The 17769-nt window shown below is 41.3% G+C and overlaps 1 protein-coding gene across 5 annotated transcripts in view; it reads left to right on the top strand.

Moving 5' to 3' along the window:
• Positions 1-17769, top strand: part of PRICKLE2 (prickle planar cell polarity protein 2) — a 353291-nt gene that overhangs the window by 231020 nt on the left and 104502 nt on the right. For all 5 annotated transcript variants that reach the window (XM_065538699.1, XM_065538702.1, XM_005547533.5 and 2 more), the window contains one exon: positions 16182-16365. In XM_065538699.1, coding sequence (XP_065394771.1) covers positions 16222-16365 — 144 coding nt within the window. In that variant the 5' untranslated portion in view covers positions 16182-16221. The remainder of the gene's footprint in view (positions 1-16181; positions 16366-17769) is intronic.

Here is a 17769-nt window from a genome sequence, read left to right as displayed (position 1 = left end):
TCCCTCCTTCGTTTCACTGCTGCAAGAATGAGGAAGCAAGTTGTAACTCAGAACAAAACCACAAAAACCTTTCCATAGATCCAGCTCGAATCAGGGAAATCAGCATCTCACTTTTGCTGCCTGTCCCTCCTGTAGAAAACCCTGAGAATTTTGTTTGATTGGTTTCTTTCTTTGGACTTGACTAAAGCCAGGTCTCTCCTGAAAATAATGTCTTTCCCTGTTGTGTCTAACTCAATCTGAATTGAGGGGCTTTACATCCAGCATTGGTGTCTGGTAAACCTCCAGTCGCTCGATTCTCTTGTTTCGCAAGTCCACTGGGGTCGTTCGGAGCCTCTGGCCTCGTTTGCTGAGCAACATGGATTTCTGGGAAGTTTTTGCCTCCAGCCCTTCAGCACAGATATTAAAGGGCCCCTGTCAAGTTTCGAAGGGTGTGACCATTGCCAGAATCCCCACAAGCCAAGCCCCTGAGGGATTCCACTGCCAGCTGGCTCACGTCCATACCAGAGATGGCTGAATTTCTGTGGTTCTCTGTGCATGGAGCTGGCCCAGTTCCCCTGGATGAAAGGCGGCCTAATATAAACTGAAAATGTTATTAATAAGCAGCCACTTAAGAATTTCCTATGACTTGCCAGTGATTCGGGGGCCTCTATGTGAACACGGAAAAAAGCACAACTTGTTTTACATGGATTAAGGGACCAGGGCAGCCAATCCGGAGGGGCTGCCAAAAGGTATTCAGGTGTTTGGTGAAGGGCTTTGGGTAAGTTCCACAAACTCTTTGAGGCTTGGTTGTCCTGTCTGTAAAATGAGAAGGATAACCATAATTTTCTTCTCATAGTGTGGTTTGAGGATTAACTAAGAAAAGCATGGAAACTGTTTGACACAGAGCTTGGCACATACTCAGAAAATGTTTTCTGAAAAAAAGTGGAGAAATCACACCCCAAAAATGAAGCCAAACTGACCTTATGCCCCTGAGCTCAGGGGAAAATGAGTAAACTTAAAGTTCCAGATACCTCTAGCGTTCAGTAGTACCCATAGTACTTGGCTTCTCTGAACTTCACTTTCTTCATCTATAAAGAACCCCTGCTCTTCTGACTAACTTTGTAGAGATTATTGGCGATTCAAAAGTTACATGAAATGAAAGGGCTTGGTAACTCTGTAGTCCTTGATTCATCCAACAGGTCATTAATTTACTGTCTAACCTGTCTGCCTTATTGCATCTGGGTATGAAAAGAAAGTCATGGCCGGGTGTGGTGGCTCACGCCTTTAATCCCAACACTTTGGGAGGCCAAGGTGGGTGGATTACCTGAGGTCAGGAGTTCGAGACCAGCCGGGCCAACATGGTGAAACCACGTCTCTACAAAATACAGAAAATTAGCTGCGCATGGTGGGGCATGCCTGTAATCTCAGCTAGTTGGTGGAAGGCTAAGGCAGGAGAATTGCTTGAACCCGGGAGGCGGAGGTTGCAGTGAGCCAAGATTGCACCATTGCACTCCAGCCTGGGCAACAAAAGAAAAACTCCATCTCAAATAAAAACAAATAACAACAACAACAAAATAGTCATTAGTATGACCTTGAAGAATTAAAAACTTGGTCAAGGATACATAATCCTTTGATAGGGATAACAATGAAATTACCTTGCTCAGTTCAGCACACCTTTAAGTTTACATTAAGGATTTGGTAAGACTTATCAAAATGAATTGTTCACCACCCATCTGTTTTCCATTGATCTCTTTCCATCCTAACTGGAATAGATTAGTAGGGTCTAGATTGACTTCTAGAGAACAAGAACCCTAACTACTTTTGTTTGTTTGTTTGTTTGACTTTGTATCTGTAGACATAGGGTAGGATCTAGTACACGGGCACATTGTCAAGTTTCATTATACCATGAATGTTGTATATATTAAGTTGTTAAATCCTAATGGCAACTCACCGAAGTTAGGATTTGAACCCAAGTTATTGTAACCACAGAATCTAAGATCCTAACCCACTGCGGTATACTGCCTTTAAGTCCTTATGGAATATTTTATGCCTCAGATCTTGTCTATATAAGTTTAGCCAACTTCATCCACAAAGAAGGTAGAGACTAAACAAGTACTTCAGCAGGTGGCATGGAAGAGAAAAGCAAACAAAGAGGTGTTTTGTGGAGTCTTCTGATCCTTGCCTTGAAGTTTGGAGGTGAGGTGTGTTGGAATTCAGTTTTCATTCATTTCCTCAGAAACTGTTCCCCCAAAGGATTTATCTGGAAAGGAAGGGGTCTTAGAACTTGCTCTGATAAATGTCCAATGAAGCAAAAATGTGCATGCCATAAAATCACAGGTGGCATGTAGACAAAGTGAAGTGGAGAAATATATCTAGAAGGAGTCACCAACTCTATCTGCCTTGGTTTATTCTTTGCAGAGCAGCAGGTCTGACAGCCAGCTGAGGAAATCAGAGCTTTTCTAGATACCCCACAGCCTTGCACAGGGATACAGTGATGTGGGGATGCAGGTAGTAGTGTTGCCATGGAGACACCATCAGTGGCCAAGCTCTTCTCCTTTGAGGGCTCACTCCATCTACTCATCACGAAGTTGAATTAGCTCTCTCTGTGCTTGGTAGGCGATTCCTCACTGGCTTGTGAATGCTTTTAAAATAAAGCTAAAACTCCCTCCCAGCTACCACCTTGTTACAGTCCTAGACTCCTGTCAGCATCTCAGTGACACCATGTTCTGTCCCCTTCCCATGACTTTATTCGCCTGTTAGGAATACTCTTTCATTATCTTTTTGCCTAGAAACTTCTCCTACTCAGCAATCTTTGGCTCCAGCTTCCTCAAGGAGGCCTTGCCTGATTTGTCGTTAACCTGGAATCTTCTGTAACACAGTGGCTGACACATTAATGATGGCCTAACAACAGAGATGCAGTACCAACCACTTTCTTTGTTTTAAAACTTTTTATTTTGTAAAATTGCAAGGTCAGTTAGATAAAAATTACAAGAATAGTATAACAAACTCCCAAAACACCCTTCTAGATTTTTCTGTTAACATGTTGCCATATTTGTGCTGCTTGTTCTCTCCCTCTTTTCCTCTCTCTCTCCACACACACCGTCATATACACATAATATTTTTGTTGAACCATATGACAATAAATTGCAAACATCATCCCTTATCTGTACATATTTCAGCATCTTTCTCTTCAAAACAAGAACATTCTTTTAAATATCTTTTTCACAAGAACTCTCCACTTTGAAATTTATGGTCTAGATATTTCTGGCTATGTTGTTGTGTCAGATAGAAATTCCTTTTTATTTTTTAACCCCTTGCAACACCTACCACAATGCATGGTACATAGTAAATGTTCAGTGAATTATTGTTTAATAAATGATGTTGACTGCCACAAGTATTTCAGCATTGCCTCTGTTCTGCCTTTTGGACTCATGGTTCCTGCTGCTGTAGAAACTCTACCTTGTTGCTTGAGCCTACTTGTCTGGCCTGTGGGAAAGGGCAGAGAGCCCCAAGGAGTGGTCTTCAACCAATGGCTGTTGATAACTGGTGGATAAGTAGCCCTACTTCCTTGACTCCCAAGGGGAATGTATCTGAGAAATGTTCTGTACTTCTCCCATAGGTCCTCAGCTGAAATGAGTTCTGGTTGCTCAAAGCTGCTACCTGTTCATTAACTTACCCTCTATTTGCATCCTACCCTTCCCCACTTTCATTCTTCTGTTCCCTGTCAGGCCTTTTTGGGATCATCTCCCGCAAGATTCAGATATCTTCCAAGAGTCTGATTCTGGGGAAACCCAATCTAAGATACTGCCCCTCAATGACTGAGACATCATTCCTGCAAATCACAGTACAGTAAGAGATCTTTAAATTATCTGTTTCCAAGCAAAGTCACCCAGGAGGCTTATTTTTAAAAGGGAAGGCATTTCTGCTGCTCAAAAGTTACAAGATTAATAAATTAGTCTAAAGTAGGACACTGCATGTAATTCTTCATTGAAGCATGAATTGGCATATTAAGAAGAGGAAACACTGCCCCTGAAAATTACCCTGTACCAACTTCAGTAACCCCTGGGAGAGAGAAGCACTTCTTAGTGCAGATGGCCAGAGCCGCTGGAGCCCAGCCGGAAGGGAAGGAGTTGGATAGGACCAGGCAGCGTGGTCTTGGCACTCAGCACACACCAGCCTCATACCCAGCTGGCCCCGTCACAGTCTCCGCCCTTGAGCTTCTGTGTTTATTAGGAAACCATTTTTCCTTTCTCACAGAGATAGAAATCTTGCTCCCAGACATGGCAAGTGTCAAGGTTCATGCCTGGGTCCCTCATTCAGACGGAGTGTTTGCCAAAAAAGGGGAAAAACAAAGTATTGTGGCTAGGGGGAGGGAGTTAAGGAGCCAGTAAGGCTGCAAATAACAGGATATGCTGACGTCTGGGTATCAAGGCAGAGGGATATAGAAATTCCAAGGAGAAACGGGTTAGGGAGGATGGGAGAACTTTCCTACACCCACTAAAATGGCACCGTCCCCTGAATTTCACATCTGTGCTTGGGCTTTGGGACAGGCAGTTGCCCAGCCAGTTTGGTCACTGTCATTAATCCAGACAGTGGTGGGGGAAGAGGGAGGCCACAATATCACCTTCCGAGAATGACTCACGCAGTGCTCTTCCCCACCTCAGGACCTGTGTGCTCACTTCTCTGCCTGGAAAACTCGTACTCTGATTTTTCTCATATCTGCCTCATAGTCAGTCTTCTCATCACAACTCAAATGTCACTTCAGTGGGAGGTCTGTCCTCACCCATGCTTAGTTCCTCTCTTTCTGATTTCCCTATTTCTGTCATAACACTTATCACAATCTGTAAATGGCAGGTTTATCTGTTTGTTTACTTAACTGTTGACTGTCTTTTTCATTTGGTTCAAAGCTCCACGCAGGCAGGCATGTTATCTGTCTTAATGACTGTTATGTGCCCAGCATCTTAGTGCAGTGCCTAACACACAGTAGCTGCTCAGTCAATTTTGGTGGGCGGGTGAGTGCCTAACACACAGTAGCTGCTCAGTCAATTTTGGAAGGCTGAGGCAGGAGGGTTGCTTGAGCCCAGGAGTTCAAGACCAGCCTGGGTAACATGGTGAAATCTTGTAGGTGGGCAGTTGGTTGGTTGGTAGGTTGCTTGGCTGGATGGATAGATATGGATGGATGGATGGATATGAATGGATGGATAGATGGGTGGATGGATGGATAGATGTGGATGTATTTATAGATATGAATGGATGGCTAGATGGATGGATAGATATAGATGTATGTATGGATATGAATGGATGGATACATGGGTAGATGGATGGATGGGTAGATATGGATGTATGTATGGATATGAATGGATGGATAGATGGGTGGATGGATGAATGCATATGAATGTATTTACAGATATGAATGGATGGATAGATGGGTAGATGGATAGATATGGATGTATTTATGGATATGAATGAGTGGATAGATGGGTGGATGGATAGATAGATATGGATGTATGTATGGGTATAAATGAATGGATAGATGGGTAGATGGATGGATAGATATAGATGTATTTATGGGAAGTATGTATGGATATGAATGCATGGATAGATGGGTAGATATGTGGATAGGTATGTATGGATGGATGGATATGAATGAATAGATAGATGGGTGGATGGATGGATAGATATGGATGTATTTATGGATATTAATTAATGGATAGATGGGTGGATGGATAGATAGATATGGATGTATGAATGGATATGAATGGATGGATAGATATGTATGTATTTATGGATATGAATGAATGGATAGATGGGTGGATGGATGGACAGGTAGATGGATGGATATGGGTGGAATAAAAGAAGGAATATTTTGACATTGTACCTAAAACAAGGTAGGAGAAAACACTGGTTTCAGATGATATAGTTCCTTAACTTCAGTCAAGTTACTTGTGAGTTTATCACCTAAATTTTTGTATCTGTGAAATGGATAAAAATGCCAACTTTATAGGACTGCTGAGAGAGAAATGAGATAAATTAAGTGAAAATTATTGAATATTATAAACCTTCATAAGTCTGAGCAATTATGTTAACAGTAGAACATAGCTGCTGTGTTCACCCCTCACCTGCCATCCTCAGTCAAAGCACAGGTTGGGCTAGAGCAACAGGAGTCAGGGCCTGTAGGTCACACCTGCCATCTGGAGCCCTTGATCTTTTGGAGCAGATTTTTACCTCTTGGAATATTCCCATTTGATTTCAGGCCAGCCTCTACAAATATATTTTCTTCCTTCCTTCATTTCTGGCATTCTGACTCTCCACTTACCCCTTTTGCAAGGGATGTATAAGTAGGAGCTGAAGCCCTGTGTGGGGGTCACATAATCCATACAGTTTTTGAGGAGGGTCGCCTTTTTCTTTGTGATAGCTCAGTTTTAACAACTCTGACCTGTTCAAGGCAGGATTATCTCAGCAATGTCTTAGGGCAGGCACACCTTGCTTCCAGTTCTTACAGACTCGGGGAAACACTACAGGGGAATGCCTTTCTTGCTGACAACAGCCACTGTCCTTTCATTTGCTTACCTTTTCTAGGCAGCCTGCAGTCTAGAAAAAACTCTTTACCCAAACACCTAATTGCCTCCTAAAACCTGAGGGAGGTGTTACTAAAGGGCAGTGCACTTGAAAAGAATGTTTGGTTCATTTTAGGCTGGTGTCATACGTGCATGTGAAGAGTTGATGCTTTCGTTGGAAACTCGGAAAATGGGCTACAGAGCAGATGGAGTAAGTCGGGCCGCTGCCCAGCTCCTCCTGCGTCAGCATTTCCCAGAGATCTATTATATGGTTTGAAGTGATGTATGTTATCACAGCATTGGAGGTTATATGACTAGTGTACAAAGATACAATTCAAAGCAAGTCTTAGTGGTTTTAAATTATCCATGCCCCATCTTTCTCCACTTGCACAGAAAATTGCAAGTTGATAGCTAGTGAAATCTGGTTGTCAGATTTTTTTTTTTTTTTAATCGAAGGGACCTAACTTTTAGCTCTGTGATACCCGTAAGTATATGTTATATGTAATTCCCACGTTGGAGGTATCTTTTACATTACATAAGTGGATTCTTGATCCTGCTACAGGGCACCAGTTCAGAATAGACCCACTTATCTGGATTGAATAATGCACATCTATTTGCCGAGAGTGTTATGTGTGCATGTGTGGGTGGCTCTGGCTCATGTCTTGTCATAACCGGCCAGTCTTATCCCCTGGCTCTGGCTGATGGGGAACACATAGAATGAAGTCTGGTCTCCAGTTTCTTAACACTAAGGGAAAAGAGGACCAGCAGCTGTTTCTGTTTAATGGCGATTATCATTGGGATTGTGAGTGTTCTGAAAATTTTTTACTCTTACTGCTTATCTGTAGTTTCTGATTTTTTCTACATTAGTTGTGTATTGCTTTTTAAGGATAAGGAAGTAATAACTTTATAATAAGTATAATAAGGAAGAAAATGCTTTTCTCTTTTTTTTTTTTCTTATTAAGAATAAAAAGAGAGCTGGGCACGGTGACTCATGCCTGTAATCCCAGCACTTTGGAAGGCTGAGGCAGGGGGATTGCTTGAGTCCAGGAGTTTGAGACCAGCCTGGGTAACATAGTGAAACCTCGTATCTACAACAAATACAAAAATTAGCTGGGCATTGTGGCATGTGCCTTTAGCTTCTCAGGAGGCTGAGATGGGAGGATTGCTTGAGCCCAGGAGGTCGAGGCTGCAGTGAGCCATAATTGCACCACTGCACTCTAGCCTGGGTGACAGAGAGAGACCTTGTCTCAAAAAAAAAAAAATGTTCTTTTGCCTTTAGTGATCTAAAGGCATGGAAGAATTTAAATACCTAGGATACATCTGTCATTTAGCAAAAAGCAATGGAGAGCTTTGGGTTATTTTAGCCCTTTTCTTTGTTTTTGTTTTTGTTTTTGTTTGTTTTTATTTTCAAAGTGAAAGCAAGTTTATTTAGAAAGTAAAGGAATGAAAGAATGGCTGCTCCATAGACAGAACAGCCTAGCCCTTTGTTTTTAACAAAAGTGTGTTTTCCCACCTCTGGCCTTGCCTGCCTTGGGCGAAGCCATGTTGAATCCCATGTTGTTTATTCCTTGTCAGTCACTTGGTTTGTACGGGGACTGAACCACTCTTTAAGCTGTCTGCCCCTTGTCCCTGTGCATGAAAGTGGCCTGAACCTGATCTAGCCATGGACTTGGGACAGAGGAGTCCACACCACGAGGGAGGTGGAAGTCAAGACAGATGGCAGGGCTGGCAACAAGAGACACTATTCTCATGTCTGATGTAGTCTTGCCTTTCACCAGTGCCTTTCACATCCTACTGGGTACCCAGCTGAGTGGCAGGAGGGCCTAGTGATGCAAGAGGTTAAGACATGGTAGCAAGGAAGGGCTGGCATAGATTCTTTGGGACCGTTTGAAAATGTACATTGCCCAGAGTTTCTGAGACCATCGAGTATATTGGTAAAACCCACACCTAGTTTTAAACCATGCCCCGAGGTGCTCCTTTCTAACTAGGAGGCTACTACAGAAGAGTGGCCTTGAGCTGTGCTTGGAGGACCAGCTGCATCACATTCACCAGGCACACTGGTGAAAATGCACATTCCTGAGCCTGCCTCAGACCTATCCAATTAGAGTCACTGGGACATCCTACTATTCCCCATGCATCTCCCTGTAATGTCTTGGCAACCAGATATACAGTTTCTCACGACTAGAATTATTATTTATATAAGAGTTTCATGATTAGGAATTATTTATTTCTTAAAAGCCATTAACAGCCTCTATATTTTTTCTTCTTTCCATCTAGCAAATTATCAAGCACCTACTTCATATTTTGGTACATGCTAGAAATGACTTCATGGAGTCTAGGAACTTTGGTGGTGTTTAGCCTTGTGGCTTTGGAACCTTGTGGACTTCAAGGCCATGAATGTGCCTGGAGTTTGGGGAGAGGTTGAGCTTTGGAGAAGTTGGGCTCATAGTCGTCTTCTCCACATCAACTTGGGCAGCCCTGTTTTCTATTTTGAGTTGCCACATATGAGTTCTTTTACAAAATATATTTTCCTCTCATTAAAAAAGGTGGGGGGGGCACTGGGCACAGTGGCTCATGCCTGTAATCCCAGCACTTTGGGAGGCTGAGACGGGCGGATCACGAGGTCAGGAGATTGAGACCATCCTGGCTAACACGGTGAAACCCTGTCTCTACTAAAAATACAAAAAATTAGCTGGGTGTGGTGGTGGGCACCTGTAGTCCCAGCTACTCGGGAGGCTGAGGCAGGAGAATGGCGTGAACCTGGGAGGCGGAGCTTGCAGTGAGCCAAAATGGCATCACTGCACTCCAGCCTGGGGGACAGAGCGAGACTCCGTCTCAAAAAAAAAAAAAGGCAGGGGAGGGGGAGTAAAAGAGACAGGGAAGGAAAGTAAAAAACAGGCTTAATGATGTTTGCAATCCCATTAGAATCTCAATTTCTACAATTTGCTACTTGAAGTTGTCAAAAATCATGTTCTAAAGGAAAATCCCTTTTTTGCCTTCATCCTATCACTTCTCACATAAAACAAGACCTTGTGGTTCAGGGTTCGTTGTTGTAAATAACCTGTCAAAATCTCAAGGATAAGTATTCCCCCTACAAACCCTGCCCCCAATCTACTCATGATGAATCCTTTCATGTAATGGCAGGCAAGTTAATTGGTATAGATTGTTAGTCATTTTCCAAATGATAATGGTCACTGGTACAGATAACCAAGCTACTTGGAGATAGTTAAAGAGAGGTCCTCCACCTGGCAATACTGTGTATGCCTTCGAAGGGCCGATTATGGTTTCTGAGATATGGAAGCCATGATTTAATGCTGCAACTTGGAGGTGGAGGATTTGCAGAGGTTGTTTTGGGGTAGAGGAGAATGCAGAATCTCCCCTCTCTGAATCATGGCTTATTCCTTGGAAACCTGTCATTCACAAACCCAATTATGTGCAGGTAGAATGTCAACTCTGACAGAATGAAACCAATGCACCCTTTGTGTGTGTGTGTGTGTGTGTGTGTGTGTGTGTGTGTGTGTGTGTGTGTGTGTGTTTAATGAAATCCTGCTTTACTAGCAGGTTCTGTTTTCATAAATGTCTATTTTAAAAAAAGCCAAATCATATATTTCCCCACACACTTCTGAATATGTTTCATTCAGGTGAGAAGCCTTAATCAGTGTGTTGAAAGAGAGCTGTTGGGTGTTGCTGTGTGCATTTTGCCAAAGTGGGAGAGATGCAGGAATGAAGAGAAATCCTCTTAGCATTACCTCTGACCCTCTGCCCGCTTCTGAGAGTCTGGGCCTTGGGTTCCCAGTTTATAGATGGAGGTTATTAAATTAGCCATTATCAAAGGCTGTCATGGAATCACTCAAAGGTTGAAAATTCTTTACAAAGAAAAATGTCGTGCCACGGGAGTGCCAGTTAATTATAAATGAGAAGTGGAAGGCAGGCAGCTAGCATGGAAAACAGATAAGGTCCTTGTGGCTTTGAGTTACTATTTAGGGTTTTGGGTTTTTTTTCCTTTTCTTCCCCTCTCCTTGGTTTTGCTTTTGTGTGGGTGTGAGGTTTTGTTGTTGTTGTTCAGAAGTAAAAGGGTATTCTGTGATTGGAATCAGATTTTCTGTAAGTAACTTTTTGGTTCAGTGGTCAGATAGAGCCTACTTGGAGTCCCTGTTCTGCTCACTATTTAGGGTTGATTAACTACTCTGAATAGTTCAGTTGCTTGACTGCTTACAAGCCACTTAACCACTCTGGGTCTTTGTTTTCTTCTGTGGGAAGTGGAGATAATATTTCCTTTCCTGGAGGACTGATGGAGATAATATTTCCTTTCTTGGAGGACTGATGGAAGAATCTGGGGTCATGTATATAAGGTATAAAGCAACTCAAATGCTGGGCATACAGCTCGGTATGTGCCCCCTCCCCATCCTGACCACCTGTATCCTGCTTCTTTCTGGTTTTCAGTAGCACTTGCTGCCTTTAATATACTTTGTGATTGAATGACTTGTTATGTGTATGGTATGTTTCTCCCCTCTGAGAACGCAGGCCAAGAGGTCAGGGATCTTTGTCTTCGTTAGGTATCCAAGTACCTAGAGCAGGCCTTGGTACATGGTAAGTGCTTGTTAGTTATTTGGGGCTTGTTGTTGTTGTCGTTGTTGTTTTGTTTTTGTTTTGGGGTGTGTGTGTGTGTGTGTGTGTGTGTGTGTGTGTATGTGTGTGTTGAGACAGCTTCTCACTCTGTCACCCAGGCTGGAGTGCAGTGGTGCGATCTGGGCTCACTGCAACCTTCACCTCCTGGGTTCAAGTGATTCTTGTGCCTCCACCTCCCGAGTAGCTGGGACTATGGGTGCCCGCCACCATGCCCAGCTGATTTTTTTTTTTTTTTTTGTATTTTTAGTGGAGACATGGTTTCACCATTTGGCCAGGCTGGTCTCGAACTTCTAGCCTCAAGTTATCCATCCACCTCGAGTTATTTGTTGAATGACCACATAGGGCCTCAGCCCTCCCCATCTTCTCTTTTCTGTTTATCCTTCTACTTGTTGATGCTTATTCTGGATCTGATTCTGCACTCCTCGTCTGTTTTCTTCTTGTCTTTATTCCTTCTCCTGGAGCCTCAGTTCGTTAAATCATGTCCATCCGGCATTAGTGTGCTCTTCCCTGCATAATCAGTACCTGAATAAATGAATTTCATTGGTGGATATTTTGGGACTGAATTTGGTAAAAGTTTTCTACATTTCAGTGTTCAAGTATGACTTTCTAGTAAAAAGCATTAGTCACCAAACAGCTTACTCAGTTTACTTAAACACACTGAAACTTGTTTTTCCTTAAGTCATAAACTGGAAAAAAAATTATTGGAGAAATAAACTGACTGCTTCCCAACAGACCTGACCATTGTGCAGTAGCTGATTAATTAAAGAGTTACTGTTCAAATGAGCTCTATTTTTAAAAGCAACAACCAGGGTTTGGATGGAACTTCTTTGAGTTTGGAGATGCAAACCAGATCCAAGGTGTGCATTCTGTCTGTGTATCTTTCTGATCCGATGAAAGCGGGAAATGGGGGAATCTGACAAGCCAAAATCAGTTTGGTTAGACTAAACTGATTTTGTTTCTTCGAGTGCATTTTTATGTCGAAATTCAGGTACAACACATCAATAGAATAAAGATATAAAACAACTAATCATCTTGATAGATACAGAAAATGCGTTTGACAAACTCCAACACCCTTTTGTGGTAAAAACAACAAACTAGCATAGAAGAGAACTTCCTCTACCTGATGAAGAGCATCTACAGATAACTCATGGCTAACATGATACTTAATGCTGAAAGACTGGTGCTTTCCCTTAAGATCAAGAACACAACAAAGATGTCCACTCTTGCTACTTCTGTTGAACATTGTACTGGAGGTTCTAATCAGGGCAATAAGACATGATAAAGAAATAAAAGACATGAGATTGAAAAGGAAAAAGTAAAACTCTCTATTTGCACATGATATAGTCTTATATAGAGAAAATTCTAAAGAACACACACACACACACACAGAGGCACACAAGTACCTAAACTAATATAACTAATAAATGATTTTAGCAAGATTGTATGATTTAACATCAGTATAAAAATCATTTATGTTTCTATACAATAACAATCTGAAAATGAAATTGGGAACAATTCTAATTACAATAGCATCAAAAAGAATAAAATACTTAAGAATAAACTTAGAAGAAGTACAAGCCTGTGCCTAAAAACCACAAAATATCATTGAAAGAAATTAGATTGAATTAAATGGAAAAGTAGCCAGTGTTCAACTCTTCAAATTGATAAATTGATCTACAAAGTCAGTGTATGTCTATCAAAACTGTAGCTGGCTTTTTTTCTTTTTGCACAAATTGACAAACTAATCCTAAAATTCATATTTTATGAATGCAAATGCAAGGAACGAAGAAGAGCCAGAACAGTTTTTTAAGAGAAGAACAAAATTGCATGACTCATATATACTTCATGATTTTAAAACTTACTGCAGAACTGCAGTCATCAAGACAGTGTGGTACTGGCACAAAGATGGACATACAGACCACTGGAATAGAGCTGAGCATCCAGAATAAACTCTTAAGAGCTATGGTCAGTTGATTTTTTGACAGTGGTACCAAGGCAATTCAATGGGGAAAGATTATTCTTTTCAATAAATGGTGCTGAAAGAACTGGATAGCCACATGAGAATGAAGGTGGTCTCCTACTTAGTGCCATATACAAAAATTAACTCAAAATGGATCATAGACGTAAATGTAAGAGCCAAAACCTTACATCTCTTAAATTAAAATGTAAGAATACATCTTTATGACCATGAGTTATGCAATGGCTTCTTAGAAATGATTAAAAACAACAACAAATTAGACTTCATCAAAATTAAAAACTGTTGTGCTCAACAGATGTCATCAAGAAAGTGAAAAGACAGCCCACAAAATGGAAGAAAAAATGTTCCTATCATATATCTGATAAAGGACTTGTATCCAAAACACTTATAACTCAACAATTAGAACACAACCCAATGAAAAAAGATGGACTAAGGATTGGTATAGACATTTCTCTATTCTAAGAAGATATATAATAAGCACATAAAAAGATATTCAACATCATTAGCCATTAGGGAAATGCAAATCAAAACCACAATTAAATACTGCTTTATACCCACTCTAGTAGCTACGATAAAAGACAGACAGTAACAAATGTGACAAGAATGTGGAGAAAATGGAACACTCATTCATCAATGGTGGGAATGTACAAAGGTGCAGATATTTTGGAAAACAATTTGGGAGTTCCTCAAAATGTTAAATCTAAAGTTGCCACATGACCTAGCAATTTCATTTCTAGAGATATATCCAAAAGAATTAAAAACATTGGCCGGGCATGGTGGCTCACACCTGCAATCCCAGCACTTTGGGAGGCCAAGGCAGGCGGATGACGAGGTCAGGAGATTGAGACCATCCTGGCTAACATGGTGAAACCCCGTCTCTACTAAAAATACAAAAAAATTAGCCAAGTGTGGTGGCGGGCGCCTGTAGTCCCAGCTGCTTGGAGGCATGAGAATGGCATGAACCTGGGAGGCGGAGCTTGCAGTGAGCCGAGATCGCGCCACTGCACTCCAGTCTGGGCGACAGAGTGAGACTCCGTCTCAAAAAAAAAAAAAAAAAGAAAAATTAAAAACATACATCCAACTGAGAGCAGTGGCTCATGCCTGTAATCCCAGCACTTTGGGAGGCCGAGGCAGGTGAATCACAAGGTCAGGAGTTCAAGACCAGCCTGGCCAACATGGTGAAACTCCGTCTCTACTAGAAATACAAAAATTAGCCAGGTGTGGTGGTGCATGTCTGTAGTCCCAGCTACTCAGGAGGCTGAGGCAGGAGAATTGTTTGAACCTGGGAGGCCAGAGGTTGCAGTGAGCCAAGAGGGCACCACTGCACTCCAGCCTGGGCGACAGAGCGATACTCTGTCTCAAAAAAAAAAGAAAAAAAAAAAATTAGCCAGGCATGGTGGCATGCACCTGTGTGGTCCCAGCTGCTTGGGAGGCTAAGACAGGAGGATCACTTGAGCCCAGGAGGTCAAGGCTGCAGTGAGCCATGATTGCATCACTGCACCCCATCCTGGGAAACAATGAGAACCTGTCTCAAAAAACAAAACAAAACAAATATCCACACAAAAAATTGTACATAAGTAATCAGAGCATCATTATTCATAAAAGCCATAGGTGAAAATAGTCCACATGTCCACAACTGATCAGTGAAAATGTGGTATGTATATACAATGGCATATTATTCAGCAATATAAGGGAATGAAGGATTGATACATGCTATAACTTGGATTAACCTTGAAAAATCATTCTGTATGAAAGAAGCCAACTTCAGAAGACCACGTATTGTATGATTGCATTTATATGAAATGTCCAAAATAGGCAAAACCATAGAGACAGAAAATAGATTAGTGGTTGTCAGAGCCTAGGGGGCAGGGGGATATGGGAAGTAACTGCCAGTGCTCCTGGGGTTTCTTTTTGGGGGGGATGAAAATGCTATAAAATTAGATAGTGATGACTCACAATTCTGAATGTATTAAGAGTCCATGAATTGTACACTTTGAAATGGCAAGTTTTATCTTATGTACCTTGTATCTTCACAAAGCTGTTATCAAAACATCAGGCACATCTGGGGATTAAAATTCTGGGCTCTTTTATCACCTTTATAAGGTGCTACTGAAACTAATAATTTTAAAAAGAGTGAACATGAAATAACTTATTTCCTTAAAATTTTCCTCCTCTATTCTTTTTTTTCCTCTTTTTATTTTATTGGTGGAAGCTAGAAATGCTTTTGTGTTGCTGACATCAACATATTTATTGCTTCATCATTTCTGTAGCTATGGATAAGAGAACAGATGGTAACCTTAAAAGAGAAATGTTCAGTTTGGGAGATTTTTATCTTTGGCTGCTACCTTTTGAAATAATTCACATGCATGATCTTCTTGTATATAAAAAAACCCACCAACATAGGGAAAATTTGGGTTTCTAATTAGAATTCCAAAGCTACAGGGATCTTTAATGGAGGTGAAATTGTCTTTCCTGTGAGATCTTAGGGCCAGACATGTTTCGTGAGAAAGAAATATGTATGTTTGCTTTTCTTCTTAAAAAATTTTACCTGCATTTTTTAAACCATTTTCTCCATTTTCCAGGGCTTAGGAACCTTTCATAAAAGCAGTATGTTGTCAGTATTTGTTATCTACAAGTAACATTTCTGGTCAGCATATGTATTATGTATATGTAATTGCTATTACAGTTAAGGAAATTGTGGTCATGGGCCATATCCAGTGGTCTACTTAGTAAAATAAAAACTACATTGCCATTCCTCTTGGGGTATTGATTTAGAAGAAAAGGCTGGGGTCCACATGTAAACACCCTTAGCATGCTTACCTGGTGGCCTCTGACCTTTCATACTGTTTTCACATGCATGTACCACGCCTTCTGCAAAGACAGGCATGTTCTGGAACACTGCTCGTGATGCCTTTGCCTGATGCCCATTGCCAAGGAATGTGTTTATGGTTTGGGATCCAAGGGCTGGTGACTGGTAGGCTCTTGAAAAAAAAAATGGTTTTTTCTTCTTTCTCACCTGCTCCCTTTACTGCCTGCAGGAAGATCTGCCTGCACTGCAAGTGTCCCCAAGAGGAGCACATGGTGACAGTGATGCCGCTGGAGATGGAGAAGACCATCAGCAAACTCATGTTTGACTTTCAGAGGAACTCGACCTCAGATGATGACTCAGGCTGTGCCTTGGAAGAGTATGCCTGGGTCCCGCCGGGTCTGAAGCCTGAACAGGTACCATTCTGGGTGGGAGCATGCTGGTTTGGGTGTTTCACTTTGTCTTACTGGTACTTCCTCATTCCAGTTCTGTAGGAAAAGTAGACTTTGCTGATTCAGAGAAGCGGTAGGGCTAAATAGGTTGAAGATGCCAGGGACCCCAGTGGAAAATGAGGAAAGGAAATGAAATTGAGCCAGGAGTGATCCATTGCTAATTCATTCCGTATTATCATTATTAACCATTACCAGGATTGTCTAGAAATGTCTCAGAAACATTGGTTTTAAAACATTAAGAGAGTGAAACTTGGTTTTGGGGGTGGAGAAGAAGAGTTCTACATTGGCTGTGAGTCTTTACAGTAAGACTCTTCAAATAAAAGAGTGAGGAAGTGTGAATTTTCCTTACTCTTCCCAGTGATTATGCTGTGTTCAGACATTAAGTTTGTAGTGTTACTTTGCAAAGAAAGACACTGACATTTCCTGAAATGTCTTGGCACCACCCAAAGGCTGTAAACATCATTGGCTTGATGAAAAGGTCTTCGTGGCAAATGAAATTAGGCACACAGGTAGGTTTTGTTTAACCAGCAAGGTATTATTTAAAAATTTAAGTAGCTGCTAATACTTTTAAATTAGGAATTTTTCATGTAAAGGTGTACCACATTTTTCTCAGTGACATACAGCCTCTTGTATTTCTTGGTACTTAAAATTTTCTCCTCCACCAGCCCCATGTTGTTTAAGAAGCTCTTTTATAAGCTGGGTATTTTCATGATGTTTCCTGTGAAAATCTGAAGTCCCAGAATCTGAAGTGTTTGACCACTGTTGACTTCCTCTGACACGTAAAATTTCTTTCTCAGGACATCTCTATGTCCGACAAAAACATTTTAAAGTTTAAACAGCCGTTGAAATTTTAACTCGGGAACTTTAGGTGTGATAATGCTTTTAGGGAAAATTCTTTTTAAGTTTTTTTTTTAACTTTATTTTCAGTTCATGGGTACATGTGCAAGTTTGTCACACTGGTGTCATGGGAGTTTGTTGTACAGATTATTTCATCACCCAGATATTAAGCCTATGACCCATTAGTTATTTTTCCTGACTCTCTCCCTCCTCCCAGCCTTCACTCTCTGATAGGGCCCAGTGTGTGTTGTTCCCCACTATGTGTCCATGTGTTCTCATCATTTAGCTCCCACTACATGAGACATGCAGTATTTGGTTTTGTGTCTCCGTTAGTTTGCTAAGCGTAATGGCCTCCAACTCTATGCATGTTCCTCCAAAGGACATGATCTGGTACTTTTTATGGCTGCACAGTATTCCATTGTGTATATGAGTCTAATATGTAGACTCTATAAGGAACTTAAACAAATTTACAAGAAAAACCAAACAACCCCATTAAAAAGCGGGCAAAGGACATGAACCAGACACTTTTCA

This window comes from Macaca fascicularis, chromosome 2 (assembly GCF_037993035.2).
Source record: "Macaca fascicularis isolate 582-1 chromosome 2, T2T-MFA8v1.1".
NCBI lineage: Eukaryota > Metazoa > Chordata > Mammalia > Primates > Cercopithecidae > Macaca > Macaca fascicularis.
The sequence above is the reverse complement of the archived record's forward strand: the minus strand, read 5'-3'. Positions and strand labels throughout refer to the sequence as shown.